We start from the raw sequence: 26812 nt of genomic DNA on the forward strand, positions 1-26812 counted from the left end.
CCTAAGCAGATCTCTCTGTTGCGAAGGAATCTCCCTTGGGTTTAGCACTGTCAGACTGCATTAAGAGCAGATATAAAAGGTAAGAAGCAGATGTGTCGTGCTATTTCTGTTTGACACACTGTACCTCTAGCCAATGTTTTCTTCTGATGTAGCAACACTGAGCCAACAGGCTAATGAATGGAGCCTGCAGAATAAATTGTTAACCTGTAGCCTCATCCAGTCTGCATGCAGTCTGTTAAGTTGGTACTCCTATGATTCATGCTTTTGTGTTTACTGCTGCTGCTGCATTTGTTGTTTCGCTCTATTTTGCTCCCCGTATTACACAGTGGTGTTGGAACCAAAATACCAAGGTGAGGAGACCTGCATTGGAGAGAGGTGAGGAGGAGGCTATGAGGGACAGTTAGTGACCTGCCGACTTACTTGCATGAGGAAGGCTGAAGCATCTCTTTTTCCCTCTGTCTCTTCACACTGACGGCCCCAGAGCACATCTGCGTCACATGCAGGGGAGGGGGCGGCTTGGTGAGAGGCGCTGAGATAGAAAATTGCACAGCGAGGACCTTGACAGCCTCACGGGTGCGATTTTTTTTTTTTTTCCTCTCCTACGTACAGTGTATATAAAGGAGCTCCGATTTCCCTCCGTGCCAGCTCTCAGGCTTTGCCATCCCAGATAAACTGCAGGCATGGGACTCCCCTGAGAAATGGGATGGGAAGGAGGGAGGTGGAGACAGGCTTCCAGGTGACTTTTCCCTCTCTGGCTGCACTCGGTCACGGAGCTCTAAGAGACGGAGGAAGAGCCACCTGCCTCCCAGTGTTGCTGCTACCGCCGCCGGTCCTCTCCGGGCTGTCGCTCCGCTCGCTCCCCCGTTAATCAGATTAGCGCGTCTTCGCAGCCTCCCTCACCCGCTCTTCCCTCGCAAGTGCCTGTCTCCCCTGAGAGGTGTCTCTCATTTCTTCCTCTCTCTCCTCCCCTTTCCACTGATCGCCGTGCAATTCTCGTCAGCTCTGGGCATCTCTCCCTCTCTCCTTCTCCCTTCCCTGCTGGGTATCTCTACCTCCTCTCGGCTCTGTGCATCGCTCCATCCGTCCTCCCTCTGTCTCTGCACTGGTGTGTGCGCGCATCTCTCTCCTCCTGGCGGCTACCATCCCTCGCCCTGCAGGCGCAGCGCTGCCCGGAGGAGCCGCCGCCGCCGCTGCCGGGAGCGGGGCCGCTCCGCGCTGCCGCCGCCGCCGCCCGGCCCTGCCTGGTCGCCGTGAGTCCCGCCTGAGCCCGCGCCCGTTCCCCGCCCGCCGCGGCACCATGTCCGGCTCCGGCAGGAAAGACTTCGACGTGAAGCACATCCTGCGCCTCCGCTGGAAACTGTTCAGCCACCCCTCGCCGGCGGGCGGCCCGGCGGGGGGCGGCTGCCTGCCGCCCGACAGCAGCTTCGAGCACTGGGGGCCCAGCCAGAGCCGCCTGCTGAAGAGCCAGGAGAGAGCCAACAGCGCCTTCTGGAAGAAATCCGCTTCCTCCGCCTCCTCCTCGGCGGCCACCGCGGCCAGCCCGCCCAACGGGACGCTGCTGCCCGCCGGCGGCCGGCCGGGCGGAGGGCACGGGCTGGGGCACGGGCACGGGCCGGGGCCGCCGCCGCCCCGCACCGTCTTCTACGTGGAGTCCCTGGAGGAGGAGGAAGAGGAGGTGGAGGCGGTGCCCGGCGGGATGGAGGTGGCCCGGGAGCCCGAGAAGCCCCTGGCGCCGCCGGAGCGGGAGGAGGCGCCGGGGGGCTGCGCGGATGGAGGCAGCCGGGCAACAGGTGACGGAGGCGGGCACAGGTAAGGAAGCGCGGCGGCTCCGGCGGAACCTGCGCGGCGCCCGCGGGTCGGGGGGCCGTGGGGGAACATTGCACCCCGGCCGTGAGGGCGGGCTCCCGGCAGCCAGGGGGGAGCGCCGGCGGTGGGGGCGCAGATGGGCAAGTGTGCGGGCGTTGTTGCGGGAGGGTGGTGGGGCCTGGGGGCGGGAGGGCTCCTCCGTTTGAAATGGCAGGGTTTGGGGGCGGAGGGGCACCCTGCTGCACGGGAGGGGCGGCGGGGAGGGGCTGCCCGAGGGTCTCGGAAGAGACCAGCCAGCCTCAGGGTCGGGGTGCCGCGGGCTGGGGATGCTGCCCTGCCTCTGCCCTGCCCCTATCCTGCCCCTGCCCCGCAGGGCTGGCCCGGGCACACCCGTCTCTTAAAGCCGGCGTTCCGCGCTGGGGATCGTCGCCATCCAACTTTCTTAGAAGTTCATTTAAATGCTATGTGGGAGGTGATGTTCTGGCTATTGGGGTGCCAGGTGAAAGCTCTCAAGTAAAAACGTCCGCTTTCCTGGAACTCGGCGACTAAATCGTATCACAGCCTACCTCAGGTTAAAATAAGAATAAGAAAAAAAGAATAAGACCAAAATAAAAAATAAAAAAATAAGAAGATGTAAGAACAAGCAAGACACGTCCAGGTGCTTGTGTTTCATGTGAAACTTCTGTTAATGTTGAATTGCTTTTCTTTCTCAGTCCTTGCCCTCCTCCCCCCCAGCCCAGACAGAAGTTAAAATCATTAGGAGAAGGAAATTTGGCTAACATAGAGTTTTCAGAAATAATTCTGATACAGATAATCCTGAGGATAACATGCTTCATTACCTTAGCTCTGCTTGCTCCCTCCTCCCCATGGTTAAAATAATTTCATTTTCATTTCCCTTGTCATTTATTACTTTTTCTGTGGAAAGAAATGTGTAGTTCTGTTTCTAAACAGAAAAGAAAAGAATGAATTGTGTTCTTCATATTGAATGTAAAGTGTATGTTATTAATTATTTTATTAGCTAAAAAGACAGCACTGTACATTTGTTTGGATTAATACGACTGTAGATAAACATACATGTACGTTTAACTTTGAGTATAAACTTTTTCATAGGCACCCAAAGCATATATTCTCTACTTGAAAGTCTTCATTGTTTTGTCAGTTTGCATAGTTCATTTCATAGGAGCTACATCATTTAAACAAATGTGGAATAGCTTATAAATGACTAAGAGTAGATTTTTAAAGAAAAAGTGATACGGAAGTTTTCATGAACATTGGCTTGCCAATGTGACGCCCGTCTACAAGAAAGGCCGGAAGGAGGATCCTGGGAACTACAGGCCTGTCAGCCTGACCTCTGTGCCGGGGAAGATTATGGAGCAGTTGGTCTTGAGAGTGCTCACAGGGCACCTGCAGGACAACCAAGGGATCAGGCCCAGCCAGCATGGGTTCATGAAAGGCACGTCCTGCTTGACCAACCTGATCTCCTTCTATGACCAGGTGACCTGCCTAGTGGATGAGGGAAAGACTGTGGATGTTGTCTACGTGGACTTTAGTAAAGCCTTTGACAGCATCTCCCACAGCATTCTCCTGGAGAAACTGGCGGCTCGTGGCTTAGACAGGTTTACTCTTCGCTGGGTGAGGAACTGGCTGGATGGCCGAGCCCAGAGAGTTGTGGTGAACGGCGTTAAATCCAGCTGGTGGCCGGTCACAAGCGGTGTTCCCCAGGGCTCGGTTCTGGGGCCGGTCTTGTTCAATATCTTTATTGATGATCTGGATGAGGGGATCGATTGCTCCCTCCGTAAGTTTGCAGATGACACCAAGCTGGGTGGGAGTGTTGATCTGCTGGAGGGTAGGAGGGCTCTGCAGAGGGATCTGGACAGGCTGGATCGATGGGCAGAGGCCAACTGTATGAGGTTTAATAAGGCCAAGTGCAGGGTCCTGCACTTTGGCCACAACAACCCCATGCTACGCTACAGGCTTGGGGAGGAGTGGCTAGAGAGCAGCCCGGCGGAAAGGGACCTGGGGGTGCTGGTTGACAGCCGGCTGAACATGAGCCAGCAGTGTGCCCAGGTGGCCAAGAAGGCCAACAGCGTCCTGGCCTGTATCAGGAATAATGTGGCCAGCGGGAGTAGGGAAGTGATTGTGCCCCTGTACTCGGCACTGGTGAGGCCACACCTTGAATCCTGTGTTCAGTTTTGGGCCCCTCACTACAAGAAGGATGTTGAGATGCTGGAGCGTGTCCAGAGAAGGGCAACAAAGCTGAGGGGGTCTGGAGCACAAGTCTTATGAGGAGCGGCTGAGGGAACTGGGGTTGTTTAGTCTGGAGAAGAGGCGGCTGAGGGGAGACCTTATCGCTCTCTACAACTACCTGAAAGGGGGTTGTGGCGACGAGGGTGTTGGTCTCTTCTCCCAAGTAACTAGTGATAGGACAAGAGGAAATGGCCTCAAGTTGCGCCAGGAGAGGTTTAGATTGGATATTAGGAAAAACTTCTTCACTGAGAGGGTGGTCAGGCATTGGAACAGGCTGCCCAGGGAGGTGGTGGAGTCGCCATCTCTGGAAGTGTTCAAAAAACGTGTGGATGTGGCGCTTCAGGACATGGTTTAGGGGACATGGTGGCACTGGATTAATGGTTGGACTTGATGATCTCGAAGGTCCTTTCCAACCTGAGTGATTCTGTGATTCTGTGATTAGAAATTATTCTGAACAACAAGAAGATGGTTATTGTAGGATTCAGTGCAAAATGTTACGGAGATACACTGTAAAGGCAGGTAAAATAAAACAAAATGATCTCTTCAAGGATTCTGAACTGAAGAGGTTAAAAACTGGTACAAATATAATCTCATTCTATAGATTTCTTATTAGGTACGTCACTGATCTGAGAATCTTCAGAGATCTGCATACTGACAGAAGCTTACTGAATTTTAATGGCACCACCTGATTTGTCCATAACAGTTGACTTGCTAGAATGAACTTCCTCATCACATATGTGCTCTGTTGATAATATTTATATGATTTATCCCTACTGTTCTTGGGTTTTTATAATCTCTTTATTCCATGTTCTTCATTCATTGCTACTGAAACAACAAATCTAGTCGTCAGTAGTTCCCAGTCTTGTGGAAGGAGTATGCTAAAATTTTTTCTGATTTAAAATAACAAAGGCAGAGAGATACTATTTTATTATTAGTGAAAATGACACCTTTTGAGATATGAAAATGTTTAAGACAGTTTTAGAATCTGAGACTTTCCTTTCTCTTTTTCCATCTAAGAACTTTTCATTTGCCTATATGAATTTTCAATGCTAAGGCAAGAAGTGGTGAAGTGCTGCAAAAATAGCAGTGCCGTGCTTGAAAGCTCTGTGATCCGACAATCTTCTAATGCCCCGACAAGTTATGTCTCACTCCTTCTGTAGAAATTAGTCCTTTTATAAATGTTGCCAACTTTTTTACTTTATTATAACTATAGGATATGTAAACTACCATTTAGTCCTGAATGTGGAACTTCCACCAGGCCTTTAGGCATACACCTGGATGTTTGGTACAGTGAGTGTAAAATTGTTAACTCCTGGCTCTCCTTTGTATTTTGTCCTGTACGTATTTAGCAACCACTTTAATACTTTAGGACTATTCGGAAAACAATATTTTTGTTTTGTGAAAAAAAGTGAGAATTCAACGTCTGGATATGTTCCAATATAGGCCATATCCAGAATATTTCAAATGTTGTGAACAGGAGGTCTCCAGGCAATATTAGCTAGGAACCCAGTGGTAGGACGTAACATGAGGAGCAGGTCGACAAGGTGGCTTTGGTTTTATGCTTGTAATTAATAAATTTGTTGTTATTGCTACAATTAATATGTATGTACAAGTGAAAATTACACAATTACATTTTCTTTTTTTCCTTTGGCTTCTACTTGGGATCCTTGTATCCCCGAAAGAGTTTTGGGTTTTCTTCTGGTTGCTCCCCTCTGCTTGATACAGGAATTCTCTACTGGAATCCTTTTTCAGCCCATCTCATGTGCACAATTCCTGGTGTTGGCTATTTGTGGATTTGTAATTACTCTGTTTTTGCATACAAGTTAAACACTTAGCTGAATGATCTTGCATTCTTAATTTTACTTTTAATGTTCTGTTAGATATTATGGAATTTATTTAATGAGAGAGCATGGTTGGGTAATAACAAGTACATTCTACTTCATTAATTTGTTTCTGTATCCTTCTAAAGAACATCCTGTCATGTTAATTGTACAGGTACTTATACGCATAAGGAAGGTTATGTGGATAGTCCCATTGGCCCTAAGAAGACTGAAGAGTTGGACTTCATGCATGACAAAAATTGCTGACATAATTTTTCTACATTCCATATTGTATTTGTAAAATGAAAAAAAATGTTTTACAGTGAACAATTACTGTTAAAACACTATTTGATTGCTTGAAAACTTGTATAGCAAGTTGTTTTAGAGCTTGCATGACAAATCTGGCAATAACTGCAGTAGATATTTGAACATAGGTTCTATTTTGATCCTAATTTTGTAAGAAAAAGCTGTTGGGAAAAAAGATCTATATAATGAATTTATAATTAAGATTATAAATCAACCACAAAACTCTTGGAAGATACCAGTGCTAAGATTTTCTATATAGCCATCAGCTTCTATCAGTTAAAAATGGAGTTTTTGCATGATCGTGATAGCTGTTCTCACATGACACATTAATCAACCCTCAACATGAGTGGTATTCACTTAATAAGCAAAGAGTCAGTATTTTCTTTCCTCCTTCTTCAGTCAATGGTAGCATGCTTTGCTTGCTTTACACTGTCCAAATCCTATGAAGATGTAATTACTCATGAGCCCTCAGCCCTGTTCACCACAACACTCAGTACGTGCCTCACAAACTTCAAGGGTTTATATTTATAACAGCCCTATTTTACAATGGAGGGGTAAAACAGAGAGAGAGATAAAAGCAAAAAAGAGTTGCATTGCTGGTTTCAGAGCACATAGCATTTTTCTCCTACTACTTTCTGCATTCTCAGTTACACCCATAAATGATGAGCCCTTCTGCAAACCAGTCTGAGACTTCTCTGGCTGTGTGCAAGAGGAATGAGGAACACAGGATTCAGTTAACATTTGGTTTAAGAGACAGCTCCAAGAAGTATATGCTAGATATGCCTAATCCACATAAAGCAAGAACTGACAGTGCAAAAGTCTTTCATAAACCATAGAAGTATTTGAAAATATATCTTCTGAAAGAAGATGGCAAGCCCTCCCACCATTATATACTGTATAATAGTGTACTGTAAAGCAAGAATTGAAAGGGCTGAGTACTGTGCCCTCCTCACATAGCAGAGTTTCACACTCATGTCTTTCTTCACTAGAAAAAGTAATGAGGAAAGAGAATTTTCTACTGTTTCTGTCAAATTTGTCAATGGGAAGTAAAAAATTCAGTAATAATGGGAATCCAAAAGGTTAAAAAGCAAGAGCATAATTTTGTAACTGAAACATTAACTGAGCAATTTAGTTTACAAGTTTCAATGCTCAAAACTATTTCTTTAAATTAAATCATTATTTGATAAGAAAGAATAATCATTATCAGCGTAGAATCAGGAACATAAAAATGTGTATTTTTAAACTATAGAATCAAAACTGTTGGATTGGATAATAATTTCTTTTGTATTTTTATGTTCTGATCCCACAAATCTTGCATTTTGATGCTTTTGCACATTAGTGTCTCACACTTCCAAGTCTTCCTCATTTTCTCTTAGCAACCTACCACCCTGTGGTTGGCATGCTGCTATAGAAAATTATGAGTTTGAAACCTGTCAGGATGAGCAAGAATTTCAATGCATCTTTCTAATTTAATGAGAAAATATTTTTATATTTTTAGAAAATCTAGATAAAATTGTCATCAAAATTTACAGCTTAAGTACTTGATGTACTGTTGTATATGTATCTAGTCTCAAAAGAGGGCTTGGTTTCTAAGTAGTTTCCCATTTACAGATTTGACCTTGGTGCCTGAGCTTACAAAAAGAGTGGAATCAAGACACCTTCCTGTGTCTTAGCCTATCCTGTGAGCTCTCAAGTATTTTCTCAACTGAACATGGCTATGGCCTTTCTGAAGTGCTATCCTCTTGCCATTGTTTAGATATCAAAATATGAACTGTGGATACTACTGTGATAGCCGGATCCTAAAATTAGATACTGTAGACTTAGATACTATAGATGTCAAATGTATAGTTGCTTACATTTTCTATTGAGTTAGCTATCTTATATAGACTGCTCTGTTAGGAATTTAATTTAATGCTAGAGATGGAATATAGATTACACAACTCTGCATTTCTAAGTTATGGAATCAGAAGGGAATGATTCATTTGTCTTTACCACAGGCCGGCTTTTCAACTTGATTATGAAACTTTAAAAATTGTTTATATATAACTTCTATGCTTTTATACTTATACTGTTGACTTTCACAACAAAAGAGGCAGGGTTCATACTCAACACAGACCACAAACCTTTCTCCACCAAAGTTCTGATTCATTCTAGGAGAATGTGTGTTCTGTGCATGGGATGCAAAAGAATCTGGTGATTCTGTCCCCTTCTCCACAGGGCTGCTCTCAATCCATTCTCTGCCCAGCCTGTGTTTGTGCTTGGGATTGTCCTGACCCATGTGCAGGACCTGCACTTGGCCTTGTTGAACCTCATGAGATTTACAGGGGCCCAGCTGTCAAGCCTGCCAAAGTCCTTCTGGATGGCATCCCTTCCCTCCAGCGTGTCGACCGCACAACACAGGTTGGTGTCATTGGCAAACTTGCTGAGGGTGCACTCAATCCCACTCTCCATGTTGCTGACAAAGATGTTAAACAGCACCGGCCCCAATATGGACCCCTGAGGAATGCAACTCATCACTGGTCTCCATTTGGACATGGAGCTGTTGACCGCAAGTCTTGGAGTCTGACCATCAAACCAATTACTTATACACCGAGTGGTCTATCCATCCAATCCATGTCTCTCCAATTTAGAGGTAAGGTTGTTGTGTGGGACAGTGTCTAATGCTTTGCACAAGTCCAGGCAGATGAAGTCATCTTCCCTTGCCCACCAATGCTGTAACCCCATCATAGAAGGCCACCAAATTTGTCAAGCATGATTTGCCCTTAGTGAAGCCATGTTGGCTGTCACCAGTCATCTTCTTATTTTTCCATGTGCCTTAGCATAGTTTCCAGGAGGATCTGCTCCATGATCTTGCTCGGCACAGAGGTGAGATGGACTGGCCTGTAGTTTCCTGGGTCTTCCTTTTTTCCCTCTTTTTTTTTTTTTTAAGGCACTTCATGTGCTGTCATTTCTTTTGTCCACACTGGATGCAGAACTGAAACAGAATCACAGAATAACAGAATCACTAAGGTTGGAAAGGACCTTCAAGATCATCAAGTCCAACCATTAATCCAGTGCCACCATGTCCCCTAAACCATGTCCTGAAGCACCACATCCACACATTTTTTGAACACTTCCAGAGATGGTGACTCCACCACCTCCCTGGGCAGCCTGTTCCAATGCTTGACCACCCTCTTGGTGAAGAAGTTTTTCCTAATATCCAATCTAAACCTCCCCTGGCGCAACTTGAGGCCATTTCCTCTATGCCTATTGCTGGTTACTTGGGAGAAGAGACCAACACCCTCGTCGCCACAACCCCCTTTCAGGCAGTTGTAGAGAGCGATAAGGTCTCCCCTTAGCCTCCTTTTCTCCAGATTGAACAACCCTAGTTCCCTCAGCCGCTCCTCATAAGACTTGTGCTCCAGACCCCTCACCAGCTTTGTTGCCCTTCTCTGGACACGCTCCAGCACCTCAGCATCCTTCTTGTAGTGAGGGGCCCAAAACTGAACACAGGATTCAAGGTGTGGCCTCACCGGTGCCAAGTACAGGGGCACTTCCCTACTCCTGCTGGCCACACTATTTCTGATACAGGCCAGGATGCTGTTGGCCTTCTTGGCCACCTGGGCACACTGCCGGCTTTTATTCAGCTGGCTGTCAACCAGCACCCCCAGGTCCCCTTCTGCTAGGCAGCTCTCCAGCCACTCTTCCCCAAGCCTGTAGCGTTGCATGGGGTTGTTGTGGCTGAAGTGCAGGACCCGGCATTTGGCCTTATTAAACCTCATACAGTTGGCCTCTGCCCATCGATCCAGCCTGTCCAGATCCCTCTGCAGAGCCCTCCTAACCTCCAGCAGATCAACACTCCCACCCAGCTTGGTGTCATCTGCAAACTTACTGAGGGAGCACTCGATCCCCTCGTCCAGACCATCGATAGATATTGAACAAGACCGGCCCCAGAACCGAGCCCTGGGGAACACCGCTTGTGACCGGCCGCCAGCCGGATTTAACTCCATTCACCTGAGGATTCACTGTATATCCCACTGCCACTTGAACTGATAGAATAACTGATAGCAAAAGCAAATTCTTAATTTTTGTGTGAATAATTCCAACAGTGATTGTGTAGTCTTTCTTCAGAAAGTTTGGGGAATATGACAGTTGAAGGGATAGCAAGTCTTCAGAATCTTCTTCTGCATTTGACATCCTAGTGGCAAGGAGAGATTCATACACTTTTCTTCTTGGTGCTCCCAGACTTACTCCCTTTTGTTCCATCCTCTTTAATCTCTTACTGCCTTAATTATGTCTTCTCCTCTGGATCTTATTCTAGCTTTTTTTCTCCATTCCACAGTACCAAACTATTCCCAAATGCCCTATTCAAATCCTAGGTTCCTTACCCAGAGAGTGTTACATGATTTTATTGGCTTCTCTTATGATCTGACTCCTTGGTTTACTCACCAGCTTACTTACCCTAATGCAGAACTGTCCATTCTTTCCTGTATCTTAGAATCATAGAATCCCAGAATCACCTAGGTTGGAAAAGACATTGAAGATCATCAAGTTAAACTGTTAAGCTAGCACTGCCAAGTCCACCACTAAACTATGTCCCAAGCAAATCAAGTCCAATTGTCCCCTAGTTCCCTAAAAGCTTGTCAGACCTCTCTCATTCTTCTGTTTCTCTGCCACTATTTCCTAATCTTCGAATTTCAGTATCCTTTACACCTTCCTTCAGCTCCTTTGTCAGTTTTAATGGAATCCTAATAGAATTTGCATTCCTATATTTTCTCCCCAGCTCCCAGTTTTGCTTTGTTTCTCTGACGTGTTTCCTCAACTGCTGCCAAGTTGATGGTACCATTTGCTATGTTTAATGGGTCAGTAAGTCAGTGATGAGGATTTATCTTATCTCTTTCTTAGATGCACATTTTAGAATAAAGTGAATTGTCTTCCAGACATGCCTATTTCTCTCATTGAGTGTAACAGCAGTCTGAAGTGGCTAGTTCAGATTTAAATGTTCAATTTAAATGTTTAATGTTCAATTAAATTTGAGAAAATGAACATCATTTGAAGTCTACACTGCAAATTCAAATGGTTCTAAAAGGATAGAATTAATTAAATCTTGGTAGATTTTTACAGCATTTAGTAAAGAGCGTATCTCTCATCTCAGTAAATGTAAGCGTGCTTCTCTGAACCGTGGGCCCACTGAACCCATCAGAAAGCAAGACTTGTCAGCTATTTTTGTTGTTTTTATCCATGTACTTTAAACATTGGCTAAAACAACATTTTTTTTCCTCCAGACTCATTTTCAGAAATGCTTGCAGTGTTTTGCCAGAATATTTCCAAAAAATTCATCATGAAGAAGAGATTTGGAAATAAGTATAAGAGCTGCACAAAAAGTGGCTAAATCGGTAAAATACCTCTGAAACTATGGTTGTCTCAAGGGTAACATCAAACAGCATTAGAAAAGGGAAATGCTCTTCAGCCTTTCCACAGTAGAAGAGAAAACACACACAGAGAAGAACAGCTATCTCTGGAAAATCTAATTGGTGCTGAATCTTTATAGGTAAGCCTGCAGAAATACTGTTGGCTTGAATGTCCTTCTTTTTTTTTTTTTTTCCTGATAAAAATAGTTTGTAATAATAGTATGGACATATATAGGTCTATATGTGCACAAAGACATCTAAATCTGTATCATCTGTGTTTCTCTCTTTAGATAAACGTTATAATATATACATATATAAAAGTGTATGTATGTATACATATTTTATATATTTATGCATATACACGTACTTTTAATCTTTAGATTCCTACACAGTGATTAATAAGTACATTATAGTTGATTCCCTTATGGTATTTTTGTGAGCAGTAAAGTTCACTTAAGTAGTATACAAGGAAAAAAAATAGAGCATATTGTTGGAATCTCTCCTGAATTTATAAGGATGGTGCTGCTACATACAGGTTAACATATTCTAAACATGTGATCATTGCTTTCTCACAGCTACTTCTTATCCTTGTGACACATTTTTTATACCCTGCTGCAAGCAACTTAAGAGATTGCTCTTTCCTTTTATATCTCAAACTTGCATTTTTTTAGGTGAAAACTGCTCCTTAAATATTATGCTATGTTTTGGCAGAGTTTCCTAATGTACAAATTGTGTGGTGTGGTATGAATAATTTTTTAGAATACAGGATTGATGACCTAAAATAAGCTGTTTATACTAGGGAAATAGGTAAATCTGTGCCATTAAAAGTTTCAGGAAGGAAATCTGTCCTGTAAAAAGTTGAGAACTGCTGCAACTTCCACAGAAAGATAAGTAACTGTGTAGTCATCCCTAGTAATACTGAAAAAAAATCCCCAGATCCCCAAACCTTAACTTTACCAAAAATATAATTTCAGCAGTACGTAAAATTTCTGATTTTTATTTTGAAAGGTCATAGCTTACCAATACTTTAAGCCAAACACAGATCCAACATATTAACATAACATGATTTTTTTTTAACACTTTTACTAAAGTTTATAATTTTTTTAGGTATTTATCCTTTAATGTTTTCAGTCTTTTATTTTATTTTTTTAAACATTAACTTTAACTGTAATAACAGATTAAAAAATTATCATCATTTACACTTTTAAAATACTCTTTTAATTTATTACAAAATAAGAAATTAAATCAAACCAAACAAAACAATGTAAATTTCTCCTTTCTTGTTAAGGTTTATCTGGAAATTTCAATACATACTTTAAATTTATATCAGGTTGTTCTTCCCTGTGTTTTTCATTTATTTCATAAACTACAAGAAATACCATATTATCTGTAATATATATGACTATAATTCCATAACTACTCTTGCCAGCTTAAGTCTTGAGTACTTGTACTGGCAAGGCTGAGGATTACTGTAAGTTTAGACTAGTGTCAGAGTTATACAGTCATTTGGAGAATCACAGGTCATTTTCATGTGTAGCCTGGTTTTTCAAACGACATTTATAATCATACCTCCTATTTCTTGACTCTTCAGTCCTTTACTCTGTATCTCCCTGCCACATTTTGGCTGTGTCACATATACCTTTTTTAGCAGTTAGGATCCAGAATCCATCCTTTCACTTAGCTACACATAACTCATGCTTAGATTTCCGTTTTCACTGCTTCATGTGGAATTTGATCTGTTCTACTTGACCCAGCTGGGCTGATGTGTCTGGAGGCTTTAAAGTAAAAGATTTATGGTAAATCCTACAGGTAACTTACAGAAATCAGAAGACACTCATCCTAGCCTAGTGTCTATACAGAAGCTGCTTTTACCTCAGACCAAAGACATCAATTTACAGGAGTTCATGCTAATGATATTTTTCACGTGAAAAATATTGACTTTAAAATAAAATGGAAAATAGAGGATGAACATAAGTATTTAATTCTCAGAAACAAACCAAAAGAAATGTGCAGAGAGAATTAAGACTTAGTTCAATATAGTATGTAAGCTACAGTTTGGAATTATTTGCTTCAAGTTGTTGTATTAAAATTGAATGTTAGAAGTGAAATATGTAAAATTAGATCTGGTTGAAAATAGGAGATTTTATCTCTTGGCCTTTGGCATTGTTTCAACATTTGCCATTATCTCAAAATGAGTTTGAAAAACGGAAATGTCTTTTTCAAAAATTAAAAAATATTTCTTCAATCTAAACCAATAATCTTTATGGCACAGAATTGATTGTCTGAGTTTAAGGTTTAAGTAAGTTTTAACTTACTTTCTTATTGTCTAGTGAGTGCCTGGGCTCACCGTGTGGAAGGCATGACCAGCCATTCATTCTTAAATAAACTGTATCAGTTGAGTTTTCTGTTTTACTATTATTATGTTATATTCTGTTATACTATTTTTACCAACATTAAAATATTCAACCTTTTATAACACTTGAATTTTCCTGTCATCTGTTTTTATTGTTCCTCCCACACTAACCAATATGGAAAAAGCAGCATTGTTTTGACCTTACGGTATCTTTTTGCTGCTATGGTAGTGTTGCTTTGTGCAAAGCTCAAGGAGGAACCCAAAACCAACTAAATTAAAAGATCACAAAAGACCTTTTCATCTGAATGGGTATAATCATACACTTACACCCTCATTGCTGAATGTAGTCCTGGGATTGAATCCTATCTGGGCTCTTAATGCTGTCTAGTGATTCTTCAACTGTATAAGTGATTCATACCTATAAACAGGGTGTAGAAATATGTAAAAAGAGAAAATACAGGGTGCGTGCCTAATGCGTAGTTTTATTGTGCTGTGTGGTTTTGATGAAACTATCTCCTCCCAGCTAATCTTATAGTTTAGCAATGAAGTTCTTTCAGAGCATAGAAGTTGTCTTATGTTTTCTTGGGCAAGTGTCGTAAGTATGGAAAAAACATGCAAAAAGAATGTAAGAATATCTATGTAAGAATAGATGGCACTTTAGATACTCAACTGTTCTTAGAAAGACTTCTGGCTGCCAATGGAGATGTAAGGACTTTTTGTTTTAGACAGGTTAGGTGCATCACTAATCCAGGCCTTCAGGCTGACCTTGTTCACAAAATTTTCTCAAATTCCTCGTTATTTCTCTACTTATAAATTGGAATCTGGAAATATATTAGTATACATCCATTCATTATTAATGTCCACATACACTAATATATTTTTATGCATGCAATAGAATTATGATAATTTGTGAATGTCTGAAAGATTATTTTTATAAAATTATTTATCACTGAATTTTATAATACTAATCATCATGCTAAATGTACACCTTCCATGTGTATTGTCTGGTGACTCTATTTCTGCAAGTTGAATTTTTTTTTTGTCAGTTGTTTTGTCTTAATTTTTATTATCAGCTTATCCACAATGATAGCCTACTTTTTATAGCAATTGTCTGAAATGCAGAATAAAAATACCCCAAAAGAAATTAAAAAAACCCCTGAAGTAGCAATAGTAAGAAAAACTTCAAAATATATAAGATTCAAAACAAAGAAGGAGACAGGAGAAAGAAGGGGAGAGAGAGGTAAAGAATATGGAATAAACAATTCTTAATATTTTCAGGTACTGGGAACAATTTTTTAAAATCTTTTTAGTCTTCTATTGCCAAACACAAAGACTTTAAACTACTGTAACATTTCAGAAGATTTTTTAAATAGAAAAAGCTTCAATAAATAATTGTTAATCAACAATGCCTTCACCAACATATTTGATTATAATTAATCCTCCTGAATAGAGTTTTTCTTATCTTGACTCTTGTTATTTTAATTTAATAGATTAATGACTTCTGTTTGGAAATATAATAGTCTTTGAGAGGATTGAAATTTAGATGATAGTGAATGCTTCTGTACACTGTTAATCTGGGCTGAAAATGGAATTTAAGAAAACTGCTATAAAAGGGATGCAAGAGGAAAGCTTTGTTCACATGCAAAATTAGAAACAATAGTTGTATCAGTGGGAATTCTTCATATGTTTCTTTTGGGACCAGTCCTTTTATTGTAGTCACTAATGACTAAATAATGAAATAAAGCATATGCTTCTTAAAACTGAAGAGTCTTAGAGGATTCGTCAGTATGTTACAGGAGAGAACTAGAACGCAAAGTAGTCTTGAAAAAACAGAGACATCCTCTGAAAAAATGAATATGGAATAGTTCACCTTGCCATCCTGTCACAAGAATAATCAGCAGAGATACCCAGTGGGATCAAATGTCTAGACAGCAGTTCTGCAGAAGTTTTGCCGTTAGTAAACAGCAAGTAAAATATGAGTCAAAAATGACATGCCGCTGCTAAAACGTAATCATAGGAATATATAAACAGATACATAGCCTGCAAAAGAACTTGATAATTCCTCTTCTCTCATCAGTTTTGGTAGAGCCTCAGTTCTACTATATTGTCTAGGACAGTCAAGAAATTTATAGATTGTTTGGAGAAACTCTGCGTGAAAAATCACTAGAATTTTAGGAAACATGTTGTACCAAAAAAAATTACCATAGGAAATATTTTTTATTTTTTTTTAAGATTTGCTAACAATATTCATCTACTGTGACGGGAATGTTGGAAAAGACTTAAAGGATTTAAATCACACATGAGATCATCAGTAAGAAACTGATTCTACAGATACTGACACACAGGAACAGTTTTCCTGGGAGCAGTGTGGACTATTTGTTATCTGTGATTAGAAGAATAGGTTAGACAAAAGTCTGTCAATTATGACATGTTTAAGCATGACAGCCCTTTTGCTTTGAAGAAGGAAATGCATTAAGTAATATCTCACAAACTATCAGTCAGTATCTTTCTATGAAAAGTTTGGCTACAGGTGCTGACAAAGAGTTTAAAAAAAACCTTTCGTATGGGGGTTAAAAGTCTTTCTGTTATCATCCCTGCTTTACAACATTCTTTGAATATATCCTTTATAATTTAAATGCATACTCTCTTTACATTTTGTGGCTTCCGCATTTGATTTGCTCTTTAACTGAAGTACTGTGGTGTGCCAAATCTCATGACTATGTATAACCAAAATCAGTTCCCATCATGTTAGGCATTTAACATACACACATACTCATCTCTTAAAAAGCTTAGAGTTTAAAGAAATTATACTAATTAGAAGTAAATGCCAGTAATGTTATCTGTTTTTTTAAGACAGAACAAAGCAAAGATAACTGAATTACATGGGAAAATTTATAAACTGAAGCTAGCTGTTTCAAGTCTGAGCACTTAAAGGCAAGACCCTATATTTTCCTCAAATAAATGTTGTAGTAAAATAAATTCATCCACAGTACTCATAAAAATGAAGTTAAAGTGTATAATCAAAACTTGTGTGTTTAGTTCCTCAAACTCTAAAATGTTAATTATCTGAAATGTAATGTGTTCCTTTTTGTGCATCATCTTCATTGATATCCCCCCAATGAGCCCATTCAATGTCATATTTTTAATTATATAGTCTTAAAAACATTGTGGAAAATATCATTAAGGTTTTTTTCTTCCGGAAACAGATAAAAAATTAGATACAAAATAAAGACTTAAAAGTAGTTCCCTATAGTTTCCTAATAACACTAAGTACCATCTGCCTCACCACCATCTAAGTTGTTGATTTCTCTTCAGGTGACACTGTTTTCATGACAGGCTTCAAGCATTACTAAAGCTCAGAGTTGAAATAAGATCTTGTGCTGGGCTCTTAATCCTCTCATAATAAGAGAGTACACAGCATTAGTAGTGTAACTCACAGCATCAAACATGGATCTCTACTCAAGGACATTGGTGTCTGAAGTGTCCTGTTTCCTTTGTAGTGGTGATTGGGAATTATGTAGCAAAAAAAGGCAGAGAGTAATTATGAAAGGAAGGAATTTGCCTTGTCACATGAACACTCTTCTAAGAGGCTTCCTTATGAAGGAGAAATTCATTGGAAGGTTTCTTTCCAAATTTCAGTGATTAAGAACTGATACAGATATGTCTTAAATCTTTTGTCTGGTATTGAAATTAATTCTCTTGTGCATGACACAAGAAGCTTGGGAAAAGATCAGTGAAAAAGTTCACGATATAGAAAATGAAAAAATAGTAAGTTTAATTCATCTCAAGACTGAATCTTCGAAAGATTTTTTTTTTCTTTTTTCTGCAGACTAATGTTTATATTACCACAGAGGCATATCTAGGCATATGTTATTTTGCAAGGTGAAGTCAAATAACTTCACTCTTCAGGGGCTTGTTTTTCTCTCTTGCCTGTTTGTGTATTCTAAACAGAGCCACCCATGATCACTGTGTTGTAGGAAAAGCTCAAATATACTTCAGGATTTTTATTTTTTTTGGCTTTTTATGTTAGCATATGAAAACAGCAGTTAAAAAAAACCCACTCAACAGATGGTTTTTGCATTCTGTTACAGGCAGATGATAGGTGTTCGGACTAGTATTATGCAGATAACGTCTGCTAAAAGTTTTGAAGAAAGTATGATTATGGCTGAAATTAAGCAGAAAAATGTCAATATGTCTTTTTTTATGTTAAAAGGTGAAGAATCCGTGTATTTCAATATATGCACATTATGTGTTTCTGTGTATGTAAATATAGATAGGCAAGCTGGGAAACCAGAACAATGCTAATTACTGAAATACTGCTGCCTCTCTATCAAATGTCATCTTTTGATTATATGTCCCAAAATTTGCTGTTGAGGCCACAAGACTGTAATAAAACTACATCTCTGCACTTTTGACCATACTGAAATGCTAAGTAGATGGGTCCCAGTTTCCTCACTGATTTGTAGTTCTTTTTATTTTTTGAATTTCTTCATTACTTATTCCCATTTTTCTTGAAAAAAATACAGATAATGATAGTGCTTTTTTGTCTTTTCATAAAAACACTACATTGGAGGAGACTCTGATGGAGCTCAGAAAAATACATTTTCCCTTTGCATGCAGGTGAAACTTAATTTATCTAAGATTCCTTACCATTACCATAACAGGCAATCTTTGTGTCAGAGACTGAATTCCAGCATCCTTTCAGGGTAAGTAGCGGTTGTAATGACTCCTTTTCCACTTTTGTAGATGCTTTGCTCTTCAGGAACAGAACACTCTCAAAACGTAAGTTAAAAAATGAACCAAACAAACACAAACCTGATGTCATGTACAGTAGACAAGTTTCAGGATATCAGAACGCATTCTAAAGCTGATCTAGTGTAAATGTAAGTGATCTCTCAAAACCAGGTATGCCTAATGACTATTTCTGTAAATTATATGCCGTCCCTTGTCTTTGCTGTGTGGATTTTCAGAAAATATTGTAACATGAGGTGCATTTTTGTGAGTTTTCTGTAACTTTTATTCCTCTGTAATATTATTCTTATTTTTTAAATTTCTGGACAGGGTTGAAGTCTGGAAATTTTCCACATGGCACTGTGGAATTTTCAGAACATTATTAGGAATTGGAAACATGCATGTAATTGGAAAATTAAAATACAACATACCAGAAATCTGAAGCAAGAGCTTCAGAAATAAATCTTTGACAGCTTCCAGTAATTGTATTCTTGACAACTGTTTTAAATATTTGGAAATTGTTTTATTGGGGCTGACTATATGTTACTAAGTTTAAACGCATATCTCCTGTCAAAACTTAAAACTTATGGTTCATGTTGTAATAAATGATAACAGAAGATAAAAAACTTACAAAATTATTTCTTTGTTTTTCAGTCCTTGATTTGCTTTATCTTTCAAATTACTTACCATGCTAATTTGTATAATAATGTCAGATTTTTAAGCATGCTTTTTAAATTAGTCCTTCTTATAGCAAGTTCCTTTAGGCTTGTTGAAAATTAATGGTGACCAAAATGTGTTAAAAGGGGAGGCAGAAAATAATCCTGTGTATATGATGTGATCATTCTATTATAATTCAGGTCACTGCAAAAGGGTCAGTCAAAAAGAAATTAATGTTTTTTTTCTGTACACAATCCCAGAGATGAACATGAATTTTCCATTAAAAGATTTATGTAAGAAAATACTGTTTTATAAAAAAATAGCAGGACAGAGTTATCCCACTGCATGATTTATTGATTTAAAATTAATAATTAAGAAGATTTTCAAAATTACTGAAGCAACCTGTATGGCATATGAACAAAAAAGCTGCACTCTCATTTTAAAGAATATTTTTGCTTCATAGTTCGTAATTAGGTAGTTAAAAAGCCTGAACAGTGTTACAGAAACTAGTACTAAATGATTCAAATGAATGTGTTGAATTGAGATGATTAGGACTTGTTATTTACTATTTTTTGAATTCTGGTTCATGAAATCATCAAGGTTCTGACTGCATTGTCAAAACCTTGGAAAATTATTAATGTCAATATCCCATTGAATGGTTGAAGAAATGGTTACAAGTTTAGTGGAAGAAGAAAAATATATTTTGTTATTAATTCTGAGATCACAGATCCTGTTTTGGGGAATTTTGCCACCACATGAATGTTTTTAAAATGTGTACTTTTTTTATTGATAGAAGTTCTTCCCTATGTATAGGTATCTCACTTCAGTAATCTTTTATTTTTGAGAGTCTCCTACATTTACACATACTTGGTATATCATTGAAAAGAGCTAAGGATTTAAATAACAATAATGATTTTTATATGGTTAAACTTTACAGTATTCATTTCCTTTTTAACAAATATACTCAATTAGTCTTCTATTAAGGTTTATAGTTTACTATCAACATAATCTTTCAACCTTATTTTCCATTACTGCCGATAAGTACTCAGTAAGGTGTAGTGTCAAAGGGGAATGAGCCATAGCAGTCATATATCAGAAATAACTATTTTTTTTAAAAGCTTAATAGGGGCAAAAATAGCAGTATTATTCTTCTTCTAAGCCTTTTGTCACAGCCTGTGCATTGTCACTGTGGTATGACCTTTTAAAATGGCATTTCTTTTTAAATCTCTGCATTGGTAAAAGAACAATTCTCAGGTATTATAATTAGACGATTTAAGAGAAATGGCATGCAAGCAAGAGGAAAAGTACTAATTTTTTAGTAAACCTCTCCAGATTACCATAACTTTTCTTAGTATTATTTTTGTGTATTGGATAATCAGGTCCAGAACAATTTAACAACTTTGCCAAATTTTCTTTGCTAAAACTGCAGGCAGTCAGCATCGATGTAGTTATTTTGGCCTTATTTTTACAGCAATACATTAGTTTACTAATAGGAGTTTGTCCAATTTAATTTTTTATATCTAAAAGAAAGACATCTAGTCCAGTAGTCATCTAGCAACCTAATGGACTCCACAGTTGAATATAGTTTATCTGAACAAAGATGTGGCATATGCTGCACAAGATGAGTCCTCTATCTGTGTGATGAAAGTACGTGGATTAGTTAAGTGAAAGCAGAAATTTGTTATACAGTTCAAAGGTAACTTCAAATGGTTATGGAGGACACAAAGTGTCCGACATTCAACTATTTGGATGAACCTTAGTTACAGAATCACAGAATCACAGAATCACTAGGTTGGAAAGGACCTTCAAGATCATCAAGTCCAACCATTAATCCAGCGCCACCATGTCCCCTAAACCATGTCCTGAAGTGCCACATCCACACATTTTTTGTGCCACATCCACATGTTTTTTGAACACTTCCAGAGATGGCGACTCCACCACCTCCCTGGGCAGCCTGTTCAAATGCCTGACCACCCTCTCAGTGAAGAAATTTTTCCTAATATCCAATCTAAACCTCCCCTGGCGCAACTTGAGGCCATTTCCTCTTGTCCTATCACTAGTTACTTGGGAGAAGAGACCAACACCCTCGTCGCCACAACCCCCTTTCAGGTAGTTGTAGAGAGCGATAAGGTCTCCTCTCAGCCACCTCTTCTCCAGACTAAACAACCCCAGTTCCCTCAGCCGCTCCTCATAAGACTTGTGCTCCAGACCCCTCACCAGCTTTGTTGCCCTTCTCTGGACACGCTCCAGCACCTCAACATCCTTCTTGTAGTGAGGGGCCCAAAACTGAACACAGGATTCAAGGTGTGGCCTCACCAGTGCCGAGTACAGGGGCACGATCACTTCCCTACTCCTGCTGGCCACACTATTTCTGATACAGGCCAGGATGCTGTTGGCCTTCTTGGCCACCTGGGTATACTGCCGGCTCATGTTCAGCCGGCTGTCAACCAGCACCCCCAGGTCCCTTTCCGCCGGGCAGCTCTCCAGCTACTCCTCCCCAAGCCTGTAGCGTTGCATGGATTGTTGTGGCCGAAATGCAGGACCCTGCACTTGGCCTTATTAAACCTCATACAGTTGGCCTCAGCCCATTGATCCAGCCTGTCCAGATCCCGCTGCAGAGCCCTCCTACCCTCCAGCAGATCAACACTCCCACCCAGCTTGGTGTCATCTGCAAATTTACTGAGGGACCACTCGATTCCCTCATCCAGATCATCAATAAAGATATTGAACAAGACCGGCCCCAGAACCGAGCCCTGGGGAACACCGCTTGTGACCGGCCACCAGCTGGATTTAACGCCGTTCACCACAACTCTCTGGGCTTGGCCATCCAGCCAGTTCCTTACCCAGTGAAGAGTAAACCTGTCTAAGCCACGAGCCGCCAGTTTCTCCAGGAGAATGCTGTGGGAGACGCTGTCAAAGGCTTTACTAAAGTCCAGGTAGACAACATCCACAGCCTTTCCCTTATCCACTAGGCGGGTCACCTGGTCATAGAAGGAGATCAGGTTAGTCAAGCAGGACGTGCCTTTCATGAACCCATGCTGGCTGGGCCTGATCCCTTGGTTGTCCTGCAGGTGCCCTGTGAGCACTCTCAAGACCAACCGCTCCATAATCTTCCCCGGTACAGAGGTCAGGCTGACAGGCCTGTAGTTCCAAGTTTACCAGTACTCAAAGAGTACTACTGTTAACCTCCTGTAGATGCATCAGAGAATTAAAGGTGGAAAGATGAATTTATGAAATAACAGTATACGAGCATAATAGTTTACCCACTGAACATTTGTGTGTGCATGTTTTAAGTTTGATTTCCCTTCAGATCAGATTTTATAGTATCTCAGTATAATGTTGTGTTGTATCCCAACTTTTTCCAATTATCACATCAGAAAAAAAATTATTAGGATAAATACCCAAAATAATTATGTTCCTACAAGTTTTGTAAAACACTGTAATTTGAACATGGCAGCCTACAAAAATATTTTGTGAAAGGATACCATGTATCTCTGAAGAGATAACAGAAAATCTTATTTTAATTCGACCTAGAGAACAAAAATGCATAAGAATTCAAGCCTTGCTAGTTCTGATGCTCACAGAATTATGTTTAATTTTATTACAATGTGACTTTTTCTGTATATAGCAGGGTTTTAACTTTACATTAAAACATTAACAGACAAGTCTTGGTTAAAAACTAAACTCCTACTGGTGATTGTTAGGACTCTAATCTTTTTGTTTGTAATTGACTGTAAATCACTGTAATGATTTTTTAACTGAAAAAAAATAGATCTGAGGAAGTATAAAACAAAACAACTGAAAAAAATAGTTGTAAGGAGAATGTGAACTGCTACTGTCATCATGGCAGTTTAATTCATTTTGCTTTATAGCTACATCAATTTAGGAGCATTTGCAGGGACAATTATTGTATGTCAGCTGAGAAACAGTAATATCTTAACTTGTTCACTTGCTACCATCTGCCCCATCCTAAGACTGAACATTTTAAATGTTAAGTGTTTCACTTTATTCAATAAAATAGAACAATGAAAGATGTTGGTTGTCTTATATTATCCAATATTCTTGATTTACATCTGGGTTAGTATCCACAGACCTGAAAAGTTATCTGAAAGGTCTTGGGCTTGGAAGGGATGGATGATTCACTTGGCTTGAAAACTTGTTGTGAAGGGCTCCACATTAGTTGTCTAGAGTGAAACCAGGATTGTCTACAGATGTTTATTATTTTGTTGCTTAGAAGATTCTCAGGTCTGAAGCAGAATACTCATTCAAGAAACCGAAACTTTAGCAGTGTGGTAGGAAGAGGCATTTTTAGATTCTCATGTTGCAAGGGAATCAGGATCACAACTCTTGAGTGAGAAGCTCCTCACTGAGGTAGAGTATCTCTGCATTTTAGCCATTTACATTTAGATCTTTTATTTTGGTGTGTCGTTCTACTTCTATAGTCAATGGAGAGAAATATGTCCTTTAAGCCATGGTTCAGCTGACATATATCAGATATCTACAGTAATATGGAATGGATCATGCTTCAGAAGTGCTTATATTTCTATAGTGCCCATCCTATGTTTACATGAAGGTTCTCTATGTATAGAATAATGTAGAATAGACTGGGGCAAGGCAGAATCCGAACTTTACCATTCTAATGTGCTTTCATTACTGGGAAGGCAGCCCAAGCCTCATCAGCTTAATCTAAAATTATAGAAAGAATTAATTAAAAGAGAATGAACATGTTTTTAACAGTGGAAGTAAAGAATAATTTGTAACTGCTGTCTTTCATATATAGGTGTAGTTATTTGAAATGACACCTACTACTACAGAAAAGAAGACATTAGCATAAAAATGTAACTCTATTTGCAGTAAGCTCTAAGCAAAAGATAATAGAAAACAAGAATTGCACAGTACATATCTTTATAATGAAAATTCTATTAACTACAAAAATTGCTATACAAATGAAAATTTCAGGAGATAAATACAATTTTTAAAACTACTCTTACAATTTAAAGTGATATTTGCAGTCCAATGCACATATTTATTTACCTATGGAGAAGAAGAAAAAACCTCCTTTTTTTTTAATTTTTAACATGGCTGAAACATCTGCGTTCATCTATTTGAATTAATTTTAAATGTGCTTAAGAGCTGCATATAAGAATTTCATATAGAGATACTGTTTGGAGATACAGGATAAGCATTTCTGAGTTGAAACAGAATGCATTCAAATTGAGGCTCAATCTTATGGAGTCCCATAACCATTGACAATTCTGCTACTAATTTTGGCTAAAATACATTTGACCTCTAGTGACCAGTAGTGCCTGATCAAATTTTGAGATTCGTCAAGACCAACTAATTGAAAGTTTTGAAAGAAAGTTTGTGACAGTTTAATTTTATTGGAACTTGAAGGTTATTTTCCTTTTTTTTTTCTGTAATGCACCTACCAAAAATAAATTCAGCATGAAAAAAAAAAAAGAAAAGAAAAAGTAATCAGAAAAGCATCTTTGCAAAGCAGCAATGTAATAAACTGTGCATTTATTTCCTTTTTGGTAGATATACCTTCTCTCTTTTAAACAGAACTTATCACAAGCTCAATTCTTGCCTTAATATTTTATAACCTTAAACCTTATAAAACTTTAAGTCAGATATAAAAGTTTAATACATTAACAGAAGATAGTTGCTGAATAAGAATATTTTGAAAGGAGTTCTTTAGCACAAAGAAGAAAGAACTGAAGTCATTTGTGAATATTTCATGTTACAAGAACCAGCTTCAATGTCAACCTTCATTTTTTTGACAAAAAGATCATCAAAAGGTTAGTTATAACCTTTGGAAAAGGTTACTTCAGTAATACCAAGCATAGAAGCATATGGAATGTTTGCAAGCCTTTGAGTTTTTGGTATGCATGTTCCTGATGTCAATGAAAAATATCATCACTGATGGATAAGTACATTTTGAAATAAGCACTGGTAAAAGCTTTACCCTCCAGAAACCATTTTAAAGAAAAACAAATAAGGGGAGAATGATTGATACGTATTTGAGATTGAAGTCTTTATAAACTGTGTTTTATTGTGGGAGTTAAATAGTATCAATTGAACTAGTTTTCAGTTAATTCCAACTGACTATACCATTTTTCTTGGCTGCAGTGGTCACAATAAACTTAAAAACCAAAATCATGAATGATGACGATGACAACAACTTGTAAGAAAGTCCACCTAAAGAATCACCCCTGAGACCAAGAGTACTTGGCCACAGTGGGATGGAGTAGTCCAGTTATGCTAAGTTCTGCCAGCTGCAAGAAGGCTGCTTAAAGACGTATTAGGTGGTCCTATATCAATAAAATCTTGCCTAACTAGTATGATTGATGGCCATTCAATGTTTTTGTGTCCAATCCTCAACCCAGAAATAGCTTCAAGGACTGAAATGAGGGACATCTTTTTTCGATCTGTCTTTTATTTGCTTCCTTTCTATGCCCCAGTTGCTCTGTAGTGTACATCAGTGTAAAATACAGGTCACCTTTCCACTGACTACGCAAGTTGCGGCAAGCATTAATGCAAGGGAGAGTTCTACTCAGAATAAAAAAAACAGCTTCCCAAATAATCTTCTGTCTGTCTTCCTTTCTTTCACCCTTTTTTTCCTCATTCCACAGCATTGAGCTGTATTGGTGTCATTGCCTTATGAAAATACTACTTTATAAACTGCAAACATAACACAATCACTGGTCATGACAAATGACTCAAGTAAGTCTTTTCCTATTAAGTCCACATAATGGCTGCAGTATGTACTGTGCTGTACTGAAGAATAAAAAAGTATAGCCTCTGCAGGAACTACACTACCAATTTTTCCCGCAAGTAAATCAGACAACCACGAATTATCTTCCTTTTTAAGAGTATTCATAAAATCTCTACTACAAGTTTTCTGTGGAAGAAAAAGTTGCCCAGATTGCTGGAACCCTGCACAGCTTCTGTGTGCTAGTTTTTCTTTCATAAAGGTCTGGTTCTAATTTCTTTGCATACAAATTTTCATAGGGGCTTTCAGAAGGTTTGATTCAGTATAATTATATAAAATTGGCTTCTTCATTTTACATCTGGAAGGGGTGGAGTTGAAAGATATTACCAATAACTCACTTACTAAAGGAATACACAATGCAGGAAAGACAGAACGAGGGATAAGATGCTCGCCAAGGAGTCTGCTCCGCTTTGTCTTAAATCTATGGCATGTGATTCAAGAGATGATTATGAGAAATAATTCTTTTAAATACAGTCAGTGTGGTGGTATGTTATGCATTATAGAGCACACATAGACACATACACAAAGAGATTAATTTTCCATTCTTACAGAATAAAGGTACTGAAAAACTCTCAGAAAGAAACTGTGCCCATATTTTAAGTTTTTAAGAAAAGAATGATCTTTATGAAGAAAGTAAAATGTGAATGCTAAAGCAAATAGGATTAAAATTAAATCACTATCTATCACATCACCTTTTTTGAGAAGTTAAGACAAAAACCTGCTGCCAGAT

General features: G+C 39.2%; 1 protein-coding gene across 2 annotated transcripts in view; it reads left to right on the top strand.

Annotated features, from left to right (window-relative positions):
• Positions 1–1297: 1297 nt before the first annotated feature.
• Positions 1298–26812, top strand: part of KLHL1 (kelch like family member 1) — a gene marked incomplete at both ends in the record, with an annotated part of 258931 nt that continues 233416 nt past the window's right edge. For both annotated transcript variants that reach the window (XM_082013897.1, XM_082013898.1), the window contains one exon: positions 1298–1809. In XM_082013897.1, coding sequence (XP_081870023.1) covers positions 1298–1809 — 512 coding nt within the window. The remainder of the gene's footprint in view (positions 1810–26812) is intronic.

The sequence above is a fragment of the Phaethon aethereus genome (assembly GCF_964289735.1).
Source record: "Phaethon aethereus genome assembly, chromosome: 1".
Taxonomy (NCBI): Eukaryota; Metazoa; Chordata; class Aves; order Phaethontiformes; family Phaethontidae; genus Phaethon; species Phaethon aethereus.